At 40.2% G+C, this 12,767-nt stretch overlaps 1 protein-coding gene across 1 annotated transcript in view; it reads right to left on the bottom strand.

Annotated features, from left to right (window-relative positions):
- Positions 1-5,408: 5,408 nt before the first annotated feature.
- Positions 5,409-12,767, bottom strand: part of SLC6A15 (solute carrier family 6 member 15) — a 47,568-nt gene continuing 40,209 nt past the window's right edge. Inside the window, exons 10-11 of the mRNA XM_006024802.3 lie at positions 7,728-7,890; positions 5,409-6,413 (exon numbers count right to left, since the gene is read on the bottom strand). Of these exons, the coding sequence (XP_006024864.1) occupies positions 6,042-6,413; positions 7,728-7,890 (535 nt within the window). The 3' untranslated portion in view covers positions 5,409-6,041. The remainder of the gene's footprint in view (positions 6,414-7,727; positions 7,891-12,767) is intronic.

Raw genomic sequence — 12,767 nt, 5'->3', positions numbered from 1 at the left:
ATTCGGAGGCTGAATCACTGAATCTGAATCAAATCAGGAGACCAAAAATCAGGAGACCAAAAATCAAGAGCCTCTGAACTGATTCCGAAAAGATTCAGAAAAAGATTCGGAGATTCGGAAGGCAGTCTTTCAAGGGAACAGAGAGTGATAAGAGGAAGGGGGAGTTGGGGGGGAGGGAGGGGAAGACTGACATCTGTAGCTGGCCAGTGACTGTGATCTTTCCCTGAGTCTCCTTCCAATCACAGTGCTCTGGGGGAGGGACATAGAAACAGCACAGAAGCCTCTGTCTGCAGCCTTTCTGTCCCTTTTGTGAGCTGTTTCTGCCTGAGCACCGAGAAGGCCCCTTATTACAGGCTACCATCCCTGCTGGTTTCATCCTGCTGTGCCTTAACACACGCAAAGTCACACGTCACGGGTTTTGCTTGTCAGCACCTTGAGGTGCAGTTTCCCGGAATCCAGCCAAAGGGGTGAATGACTGCACAAGGTGGAAGACAGTAGGAGATAAAAACATAATATATCAACATTTAAAACTGTGTCTTTTGATGCAAATCAATCAAGCTGGATGATTTTCCTGAATCGCTATGTAAATTGTTCTTTTTCTCACTGCCCATCTCCTTCATTGTTTCTTTTCAGCCTTCATGAAATAAGGCATCAATAAGCAATAACTGCCATCTTTTTTGGTTACAGAGTTTAAGATGGCCTCTTGCATTCACTAATTAGTATGTTGGTATCTGTACTATCCATTTCAAATTTTCAAATAAGACCTCTTATCACTGGAATGCAATGGGATGAGAATAGTACTGACTCAAGATATTGAACCAAGATGTTTATCTACCTGGGTGTTACTGAACTAAATTTTGAAGGAGTATTATTTCAGCACTGAGACATTGATAGTTTGTTCCTATATTTGTAAGCATAATAGATTTATTGTCCATTTCTTTTTTCAGATGTAAAATAAAAATACATACGCATGCAGCTGAGAGTATAAAAATGAAATGATATTTACATTCTTATTTTATGGAAATCCAATTTATCCTGAAATGCCAGTTGTTTCTGTCTGCTAAGTAGAGAATGTGAATATAAAAGTATTTTTTTTTCCCCTTTCAAGAAAAGAATCATGTTTATTTCCTCTCACCAACATACTGTTGTAATCTCAGCACCATCTAGTGGTAATAGTTCAGCATCACAATTTAAGCATTTCATCTTTTACATTGGCTTGTTCACACTATGTAATTTAATCTGGCATATAAAGGTTTATGTTTAATTTATGGAATTTTGGAAACGGACACAGCTAAATTTATGTTAAACTTTCAAAGATGGTATTAAAGAGGGAATAAGTTTAAATTCATCTGAACACACTGCCTCAGCTGCTAAACATAGAGTTCTCTCCAAATTTGGTGATGTTCATTTTAGTTAAGGCTGCTAATATTTTACCTACAGAGTCATTATCATGCATGCCTGGAAAACATTTTTAAAACATTTTGAAAACATTTTTCTCTTCTCTTCTGTAGGGTATCCATTGCAGTTTCTGTGGTATGAAGGAAAGACTTGGAATAGGGACTATAGAGGTTGTACAAACCATGGTTTGTGAGCTACTGGATGTGCACAAAACTGTATAGCTCAACATTACATGATACTGACACAGACTTCTAAGAGTTTACATCTGAGCAATCGGGCTTCACATTGCATATTAGCATCAGATACCCAGGGCCTTTGCAATAAATTATAGTTCTAATAAATTTTAACATTCCACACAGATGATTTGTTCCAGGTCTGTTTCTAAATGAATTAGCTAAATAGGCTTTTCTTTAATTTTAGGCATGACTGCTTTTTGTGATGCATTTTCAAAATCAACAGACATATTAATTGTGGCATGAAACCCTCAGGTTTATTTGCCAAGTTCTTTGGTAGATAAATGTTTCAAGCCTTTCTTTTTGTGTTATTCCCTTCTTGTTTTTTTTTATTTTGCTCCTATTTCTTTTGTCCGCTTCTGGCAGGGCAAGTTGTGAAGAAAAAAATCCTGAATATAATAGAACAGTGGAATACTGAATATAGTGGAATATGCTTATTTCCACTATATAGTGAATATAGTGGAAGTAAGGAAGAAAACTGTAAAAAGGTTTCCATTTGCTATATAGGCATCATTTCAAACCTCTCTGCCCCCCCTAAGCCTTGTCTACCTCTCTCCTGAAGCCTCTGCCCCTTGCCTGCTCCTCTACCCACTTACCCTTGCACTATGCCAGCAGACTCCATCTATGCTGCAGCCTGGGGCATGAAGCATGGCCCCAGTCCTGTACCATAGACAAGGTGCAGAGCTAGAACTGCTGCTATGGGGCTGGGCTGGGGTTGTGCTCCTGGCTCCAGGTTTAAGTGAAGATGCAGCCTGCCTGTGATGGAGCATGTGTAAGCAGGGGTGGGTGGGGAGACAGAAGCACTGCAGAAAGTGGGGAGAGTGGGGATGGGGACCCAACACTGCAGTGGGGGAGGAAAGGCAGGAGGTGCAGAGGTGGCAGGAGGGAAGGCAGATGCTGTGGCTTTGGCCCCAACCCAGGGTTGGGCCTGGAACCACAGCCACAGGTGCAGCTTCAGTTACAGCTGTAACCTCTGCCAACACCTCCTGCCACCTCATACTCAATTCCAAGATGATGACCTTTTTTCCCCATACTAAATCATCTTGGAATTGAGCAAACATAATAGTTTACCATCAAGTCCAGTTCCCTGGGTTCACAGACAATTGTTAACCTCAGAGAAAGCAAAGAAGTAATACCAATTTCCCGACAGAATGGTCTTCAGCATTCTGATTATGAGAGTTTTAAATGACCCTTGTATTGTGAAGGGAACACAGATGAAGGGAATTTAATTGGGGCTGAGTACTACACTGTGCTACTTGGGTCCTTGACACACCTTGTTAACAGAGGTTAATGCAGTAGCAACCATTTGGCCAATATATCTGAGTTTAAACTTGGATTGCCATAAGTGAAAGCATGTGCCTCTACAGCTGAAATAAAGAGTCTGCTTTCTCTCTTGCCAAGAGCTGTAGCAATCTCACCTCTTCAGCAGACTAGGCACAGATGGGGAAGCATAATATACACACTGACCAGTTAGTTGCCCAGGAAGTCTGTCGGGAAATTATAGTAGAATACTGTGGCTTGATGGTGGCAGGTTTTGGAATATGTCTATGTTTGATATACGTTTCTTCTGCCTTCTGATATTCTGCTGTAGGATGCAATTACTAACATAATTAAGGCCAAGTACAGGCAGTGAAAAAGCTGTAGGCTGAATCAATTCAGTCTTTGCAGATGAATTTAAGTCAGGGGCAGGCAAAATACGGCCCATGGGCCAGATGCAGCCTGCCAGGTCATTCTACAGGCCCCTAAAAATTTAGAAAATATATATTTATCTGTTCCTGGATGCTGTCAAAGATGACAGGATCCAGGGACAGTAGGACCCAGGGGAAGCCGGCTAGTCAGAGAAAGGCCAGCCCGCCCCCGTCCATCTTCCTCCAGCCCATGTCCCCCTCACCCGGAAGTCTCTTCCTGCCATGGCTTTTACAGCTCCCCTGCAAGCTGCTTTAGCACCTTGTGGCCCCCTGCTGCAGCATGGATCACAGGAGCATGGGGCCACTCAGGTACCCCAGGGCCAGGAGTGGGAGGGGGTTGGGGTGTGTGCATGTGTGTGTCCCTGCAATGTGGGAGGGGGAGACTGTGTGTGTGGGAGAGACTGGGGGGGAGAGGGAGGAGAGGCTGTGTGTATGTGTGTGTGTGTGTGTGGCAGAGGCTCTGTGTGTATGTGTTCATAGGGCAAATCCCATACACACCCCACCATACACATGCACCCACATACCCCTTGCACACCCCAACCACCCTCTCCCCCACACACAGCTCCCCACAACCCTCATACCCACCGTCACCCCACATATCCACACACCCACCCACATGCTCCATCATCCCACACTCACACCCTCCCCCATATACCCCACACACTAACAGCCCCCCACTTCCCCCACAATATACAATAGTAAGACTTCATTTTAAGCTATTGTTCAATCAACTGTATGTGCACTACACAAACACATGTAAACCAGGACAAAAATATTTTTTCAAATCAAACTAATGAATGTTGTAGAAGTTCGCTTTTTAGAATATAATTTGGTATTTGTCTGGTTCTGAGATGGCAAAATCTCTTGCTGAAAGGAGTATTTCTGGGGGCAGGGGGAGGGATTTCTGGTGGCAAAGGTAAGGGGTTAGGAGGCAGGTCTTTTAGTCACAAGATGGCAACCAGGGGGCAGGACACCTGTCAAGGGGCAGAGCTACCAATGAGGACCTCGTCAGCTTGCCAAAACTTGGTAAGTGGCCCTCCGCTCAAAATAATTGCCCACCCCTGATAAATTGTGTAGATTGAAACAGTAAGCAAGTGAACAACCATTCACTTTTGATTCCTGAAATGCAGTCACAGACTTGCAGTGGCTCAGGCCAAAAGCTGGGGCAGGGAAGGGGATGCTAAAGCATACCTCCCTGTTTGGCTGGAGCAAACACCTTGGGACAAGGTTAGCCTGCCCACCCTGTGAGAGCGGGTTTGCTGTAATTTTTATCCCTAGCCTAACTGATCAGAAATATCTTTAATAGTTGAATGATCTACTCAGACTATGCCAGTTGCTTTACCTATGGTCTAAAATATAAGATAATGATGATCCATGAGCCTCATTTCAGACAAAATGTACATAGAAGCAAAATCTTCCAGCTGGCTGAACAACCCGATATATTTAATCAATATCTGTTTGTAAGCTCTTCAGGGCATGGGATATGCCATAATCTACCTTTGCAATGTGCCACATAAATTTACAGTGTTCCAAAAATGTTGTTCATAATAAAAATCTTTATTCCTGATGCAATTATTTAAAAGACACATGACGTCCCAGTTGTATTTTTTCGTTTTTAGAGGTTTTGAGTGTGAACCTCCAATTTACAAATTCCATTCTTCCATCCAGGCCAGTTAACAGTTAAGAATTTTATACTGTAATAAATGAGTCAGGAAACAACAAACACCTTTTTCACTCGCTTTATTCATTGGTTAAAATGTAATGCCATACAGTTCTTAATAATTACTAACTGGGGAAAAAAACCCAAGGATTTCTTCTTTGCATAAAACAGAAGCAAAACAGAAAGAGACTAATTAAAAAAAGCCATTTTGCTTCAAGTTTTGAAACCATTACATACAATATAATACACATATTTACATTACAAGTATATTATATAAATATATGTGTAATCTTGTAACCACAATAAATATCAAGAAGATTTTTTAGGCACACAGCATAGAAAAAATGCAGAATCTGCACACTCCTTGGAGTGACTCACTCTTACATCATTTTCACACTGAAAAAGCAAATATTTTACATAAAATATACAGCCACAGCTTATGCAGTCTCCAGTGAACTGGGAATCATTCTTGTCTTCTCACAATTCTCCTCCTCAGAATTCTAATACTATTGCTCTATACAGCTAGTATGTAAGAAAATAGTTGGCAAGGTTTATTTACTCAGCTAACAGCCTAAGTAATTATCAGTGCTAACAAAATAAGTACAGCATATCTACATAATGTATATACAAGTATGTGCAGAAACATGGATTTGGTGATCTATTTTGGAGCTCTCTTTTAATACTGGGGAATTAACCTGAAGGCAAAAACCAAGGAACTCAGAAATATTAGATCACCTGGGAAATTGCTACAACTGAGGTAATATGTCCTTCAGCAATAGAAAGCTTCCCAATTAAAATCAGAAACATTTTTTAAATCTTGACTATCCTGACACACACAGGCCATCAAGTTTTTAAGGGTGTCTGAATATTCCCTTCAATGCAAATGAAATACCAGAGAATCATTCCAAAGGGAATTCTCGAGCTACGTGTACTGTCAGGATATTTTAAAGACAGTAGCCATGGGTCACCTGAGATCGCACTCTAGTAAGTGAAGCTGGCCACTTCCCTTAAGAGAGTCAATGTTCAGTGATAAACAAAAAAGAAAGTATTTTTCTTCACTAGCTACAAGTCAGACTCAGGCATATCAGGCATATCTGCCATTAGATATCCAATACCATAGCGTCCGTTAGGAGCAGTATTCAGAGTTGGGGATCCAGTCTGTTTTCGGTATATGTTTTTGCCAAAATTTGGAGATGGCACCTCACTTGGACTCTTCCCATGAATCAGACTTGTATCATCTCCCTCTAGATTAACAGGCTCCTTTATTATCCGACCTCTTTTGTAGGATACGGATGCCAGACTACCAGAGTTGTCATCGATAAGGTTGCAGCGACGAACTATAAAGACTATAGGCACAGGAAGTATAGCCAATACCATCAGTGATATACAGACAATCATTCCCCACGTTGGATAGCTTTGAAACTCATCAGTAGCCTACACAATCGAAAAGAAATTCATTAATACATCTGTATTTAATAAAAGATAAATCAGTAGTCCAGATCATCAAAAAATACTTCATTATTCTTCACTTCAGCATTTCAGTCCATCTTTTAGACATTAATGACATCCCCCAAACTACCAGTCAGTTTCTGCTGACTGTCAAGGTGTTCATGCATCATACATACAGGCTGGGGAGTTACCTTCTTGAAAGCACAGAGGCGGAAAGGGATCTTGGAATCATTATTGACTCCAAGATGAACATGAGCCACCAATGCCAGACCGCAGCCAGCAAGGCCAGCCATACCTTGTCATGCATCCAAAGGTGCATCTCAAACTGGTCCAGAGAGGTGATACTCCCCCTCTATGCGACTTTGGTCAGGCCGCAATTGAAGTACTGCATCCAGTACCAGACGCCGCACTTCAAAAGGGATGTGGACAGCCTGGAGAGGATTCAGAGGAGGGCCACCCACTTGGTGAGAGGGCAGCAGGACAGGTCCTATGAGGAGAGACTGAGGGACCTGAACCTGTTCAGCCTCAGCAAGAGGAGGCTGAGGGGGGACCTGGTGGCTGCCTACAAGCTCATCAGGGGGGATCAATAGCAAATAGGTAGAGCCTTTTTCTCCCCAGCACCACCTGGGGTGACAAGGAACAATGGTCATAAGCTGATGGAGAATAGGTTTAGGTTAGAGATCAGAAGGCAATATTTTACAGTTAGGGTCGCCAAAATCTGGAACCAACTTCCCAGGGAAGTGGTCCTCGCCCCTACCTTGGGCAAATTCAATAGGAGGTTGGATGATCACCTGTCTGGGGTCTTGTGAACCCAGCATTCATTCGTGCCTGTGGCAGGGGGGCAGGCTAGATGATCTGTTCAGGTCCCTCCTGACACTAGCTACTATGAAACTATGTTCTCTAGGGCTTAAGTTTCCATCAGTGCTAAAGCACTGAAGCTACCCCAGATTTCATGAGCTGCTCAGAGGCCTAGTACAATCAGCGCCTTGAAGCAGGTTTTCAAATTAGCCATTTCCTCACCTATTTTGCCACCATGGCCTAATCCTCCAAGAGTGCTATGAAGGATGAGGGCAAGATGCCACCAGTATGAGTTTCTTTGGAAATAAAAGCCATATTAGAGAAAAGTGTGTTTTATATTGGTACCACTGAGATCAAAGTGGCCATGCTTCTCTCTCTCATATTTGTAATGAAATACATAATTTTCTAAATTTTCTTTCCATATACAAAGTGAAATCACTTTAAATACACATTCCATGTTTCTGGTAGTGATAACAGTGTGTTTTCCTTAATATTGCTTACCGTATCTTCAATCCATGCATTATAACCAGGAGGACTTAATCCCATTTGGACAATACTAGCTACCAGCAAACATAACAATACTAAAGGTGATATATACTTCCACATGTAGTAATAGTACTGGCTTGGAGAAAAACCAAGCATATCCTTTAGGTCCTCCATGAATCTAAGGGGGAAAAGGACATTATTAGTATAGATACTAATTTTGAGTGCCTGTAATTAAGACACGTCACCTAATTTGCAAGATCAAGTGCACATAGAAATATCGGCCCCTAAATCTATTTTACAAGTTTGTACATAGAACTCATATTAGTAATGGGCTGCAACATCCTGGAATAATTACTTCTGGTTGTCTTTAAATAGGGAACATACCAGTGGCTAAATAGCACAATGAGTTAATGCACTTAGCTTTGTAACCTCTGAAGATTTAAGCTTGAATCCTGATGTAAGTCTCACACAAAAATGAATGTGATGTTATCGTCCTAGTCCCTAAGAATATTAGTCCAAGACTAAAAGAAAATCATACCTGGAATGATGAGAGTCTTAAAAATAGAGGATGAAGTACATTTGATGGAGAAGCTAGTAAAGTTTTTGCTCTTATTATTCCTGGACAGATAAAAAGAGAAATACTTTGCAATATGTATAACTCTCCTTATGCAGATAAAGTTCTTTGGGTAGATGTGATATGTTTTATTAGACCAACTAAATAGTTGGAAAAATTGTTCTTTGCAAACCTTTAGACACAAACACCCTTCTTCAGGCATGAAACTTGACTAATCAGATCAGATTTCCAGGGCTACAATAAGATTCTTTTTGAGAAATAACTTTCAGGAAAGTCTATGGCCATGAGCAATAATATTTAGTAAGTTTAATAAAGTAATAAAAAAAATACTTAATTTTTAGAGGGCTCTGAACACAATACATCACTTCATTGTACTGAGATTGAGACTGGAGAAACTGTGAAATGCAATGATACAAATATTCCCACAGATTTCTCCAGAGTAAACTTTCATTTAAAAGTGAGCTACAATGTGAAAGTGCAAGATTTCTCTCTCTCTCTCTAATATAGCTCTGGATGCCCACATTAATAAATGGAAGTGCAGCAATAATTATGTAAACAAGTTCAACTGTTATATGAACGTCTGTGTCACAAGCATTCTTAGCACATTACAGCAATCAGTCTGCCAGAATGTTAAACATAATTAAGAGCACTGTGTGAATCCTATTTTATACACTACATGGATATCAATATTATTTGATAATATAGAAGGTGTCAAAACTTACCATTTTAATTATGGTTTGTTTTTTTTAATTTGGTGCTGATACCTAACCACTTTCTAAAATCATTTGCACTTAGAATACTGCAATACTCATTGGATGACAGATGAGTTAATTTTCTTCCTGAACATTCAATGGGTCTCTCATTAATATAGATTACATGACTACAAGACAGTCAAGAAATACATTTTGAAAGCTGCTGTGTCTTTATGAAAGTCCATAGTATTCAGGACTACACTCAGACGAAGTCCTCAAAATCTTTCTTATGCTTCTTCAAACATGTTTCTCAAAATCAATGTGTGTCAAATGAAATATTAACCAGCTCAAACCTTGAGCTATGATATGTTTTCATGTTCTTCTGGGTCATTTACCTAGATATGTGTCACTGATTTTGGACTCTCATAAAAACAAGACATCTACAAGTGACCTAACAGATTTCTACAGCTGTGAACCCAGGTGTGTATTAGATTGTAACAAATTACATTATCCACAAAGTAATATGGATGCCATATGAGCTGCTGAAAAATGACTGTGTGAGGTCTTAACTTCGCCCTAATATGCCTTGGCACTGCAACTTGTATTTTGAACAACGCCTACTGTTTTAGGACTTCCTGATGAAGGAGTACATGTGCTCCAATGACACTAGCAAATGCAAGAATTAAGTTAGAATTTGTTCTTTTTGAGATTCTCTCAGCAAACTTTGATGACATGTTTTTCCATTCCCTTTTAAAATGGTACTGTAACACATGCTTTTCCTGTACTAAGAATGCTATGAAAGAAATGTCCCTTATGAGGTTACTGTAGCATGAAATACCATCAGATCCCATGAAAACATACCATTTGAAACATCTCCTTGTTCACAGTATAGTCTGTATATTGTTAAAATGCATGAAAGTAATTGATTTCACAAATGGTTTGTATATTCTGCATATGGCTCCCCTTTCATGGGGCTTTCCCTTTTCCATCACATTTAACATAAGCTACTTATCTTCACTTTCAATGTCTGTCATGATTTCTCCTCATTCTACAGTTCATCTTACACACTATGATGCCAGCTTTCAGCACTCACTTGTTATATTTTTTATTCTTTTTAAAGTGCTCTTCCTCAAACACTGGAGAAGTTCCCTGTCGATATTGACACAGCTTTCTCATTTAAATCTCTCTTTAAAGGTCTTCTTGGCTGTGATACTTACAAAAATCTGACGGTGAGACAGCTAGTGCGGAGAAACCACTATGTATTGTGCAACCCAGTATGATTTCATATTTTTTTGTGCTTGCCTATCTATCTATATACATTTTTCATCCTAGCCTTCAGTTGCAAGCTCTTGGGGACAAGGAATGGCTTTTCATTCCATGTTTGTACAGAACCTGGCTGAGTGGAACACTAGTGTATACCTGCTATCTCTAGTGCTAGCATAGTAGCAAAAAAAACAAAAAATGAATGCTATTATGTTTTGGGTGGGGGGGGTTGTTTTTTGTTTGTTTTGTTTTTTTGTAAATAAGAATAGTGGGTTCCCAACTCAGGTTACTCTGGCAACCATATACAGAGCTTGGCAGTGTACATAAAAATCAGTTTGAATGTAAACTTAAAAATATTGGGTAACTATACACATTTCCGATGCTCACTCTGATGGATTCTAATTAGCAACCTCACATTTCAAAATGTTAATGCTTGTAAAATGAGATTTAGTTAAAGTGCCCCCACCACCATTTTGAAGTGTAGGATGCTGAATACATGTCACATTGTGGTGGTTTTAATTAGAGAACTTCTCAAGAGCCCCTCCAATTAAAGTACCCTCCCTACCCACCCCAGAGCATGTGCAAAGACTCCCATTATGCTTAAGCACTTACAACTGAACCATGAGTCAATCTTGGTCACTTTACTCCATAACAAACTTATGCCTGAGAGTGAAAAATCAAGCTAGAAAAAAAATGTATTTGACATACAAGTTCAACATTTACAGTGATTCTTGAATCTACGATGAGATTTACAACAGTCATATTCTATTCAGCATGTAAAATTGAATTAAAGTTAAATATGGATGCTACTTAGCACATCAGAATTGTATTAATGCAATGAAATCTGCGTGGGGCTATACCTTTAAAAAATCTAGGTGGAGCAACAATTTTTATGAGACTAGTCATCTGCACTGGTTGACTGCCAATTTCTGTATGGGCTTTAATGTGCTGGTTTTGCCTGATAAGGTTCTGTGAATATGTTTATATGGCATAAGGCTGCACCATGCAAATATATTTTGTACTAGTTCTTTATATGGTCACTCTTGCATCAGAAGCAGTATAACTGTACTAGCAAAGTAGTGCCCAGGATAATTAACTCCAATGAGAATTTATTAGGACATTCCAACAGTCTCCTCATTCCACATTGCCACAAATTCAAACTGTACATACACTCAAGCTGTGTTCCTCCTCATTTAAAAAAAAAAACAAAACAAAAACCCTCCAAGAGATGTGGCCATACAACATTCTCCCCACCTTTGGGGATTTACCATCTGTGATGTGAAATATCTTGGGTCTATCAACCTTAAGGCCACACAGCAAGAAAGACCTCTGTACTACCTGGAACTACTGCTGAGAAAGGGTTTCGATCAGAGTTAAGAATGGAAAGTTCATTGCGAAGTCAACAAGGTTTGTGTTTTGCTGGGTGTTGTGAGATTAGCTGCTAATTGTTTATTATGGCCTTGTAATTTGTTCTTGGCACCTTAGCACAGCTTGAGTAAATTGCCTAAATGTAAAGCTGCAGAAGACATTGGAGGTAGCAGGAGGGAGAAAAGGAAGGAATGTTGACAGAATCTCACCTTCAGACTCAAAATCAAAGTATGTAGTAGGGATGTAGCCACTCTGTGGTTGCTGCTTCATCTATATCAGTCTTCTTTCCCCAAGTGACCCCATCACTCATGGGGTGTTTTGTCTAGTGCAAACTTTCAAATGTACTGGGCACCCCTAGCCATGATTATTTTAGTCATGCCCACTAGACCCTCTCCTCTCTAATGCAAGGGAGCTGGCAGATATTCTAGTTTAACTCCTGTATTCACAATAAAACTATTACTTATTTAAGCCAGGGCATGTGCACAGGGGTGGGGGCACATTCTTTCTTACTGCATAAATAATCCAGGGATTATTTACACAGATAAGAAATAATTTCTGAAAACCAGAAAGTATGTTTATTGTAGTTTTTTTCAAATCTGATTGGAGGATGACTAATACATGAGATAGAAACAATTAAAACTCAAATGAAGCATCGCGACTGCATCACTGTATTCTCAGTGCTTAATGATAGGGATCAATGTTACTCATACCACTTTAACAGCCCAGTAGAATAGGCTGCTTTGACTACTTCGTCTTTGTCTGATTTGGATTATAAATTTGTCGCAGGTACATTTCATCCTTTTTAATTATTACAGGAGCAAGCATCCCAACCTCACCCAGTGCCTGTGTTTACACGAGATGTTTACTGTGGAGTTGTCTGATTAGCTCTGCAGCAAATATCTCAGCATCTGCACATGCAGGACTATTAGCCTGGAGTAAATTAATCAACTCTACAGCAAGAGTTTATTACAGGTAAATATGCAAGTACTACCCTGCTGCAGAGTTTTTTACTCCACAGTACTTCACGCTCATGCGGCTGGCTGGGGCATGACGGTGCTTCAGTATGGGTGCTGTCTGCTGCCTAGCCCCACACTGGAGCACCCTTTTACCCCTGCCAGCCCCTCCGCAACATGCTGAACCAGGTTGGAGCAATCCCGG

Source organism: Alligator sinensis, unplaced genomic scaffold (genome assembly GCF_000455745.1).
Source record: "Alligator sinensis unplaced genomic scaffold, ASM45574v1 scaffold976_1, whole genome shotgun sequence".
Taxonomy (NCBI): domain Eukaryota; kingdom Metazoa; phylum Chordata; order Crocodylia; family Alligatoridae; genus Alligator; species Alligator sinensis.
The sequence above is the reverse complement of the archived record's forward strand: the minus strand, read 5'-3'. Positions and strand labels throughout refer to the sequence as shown.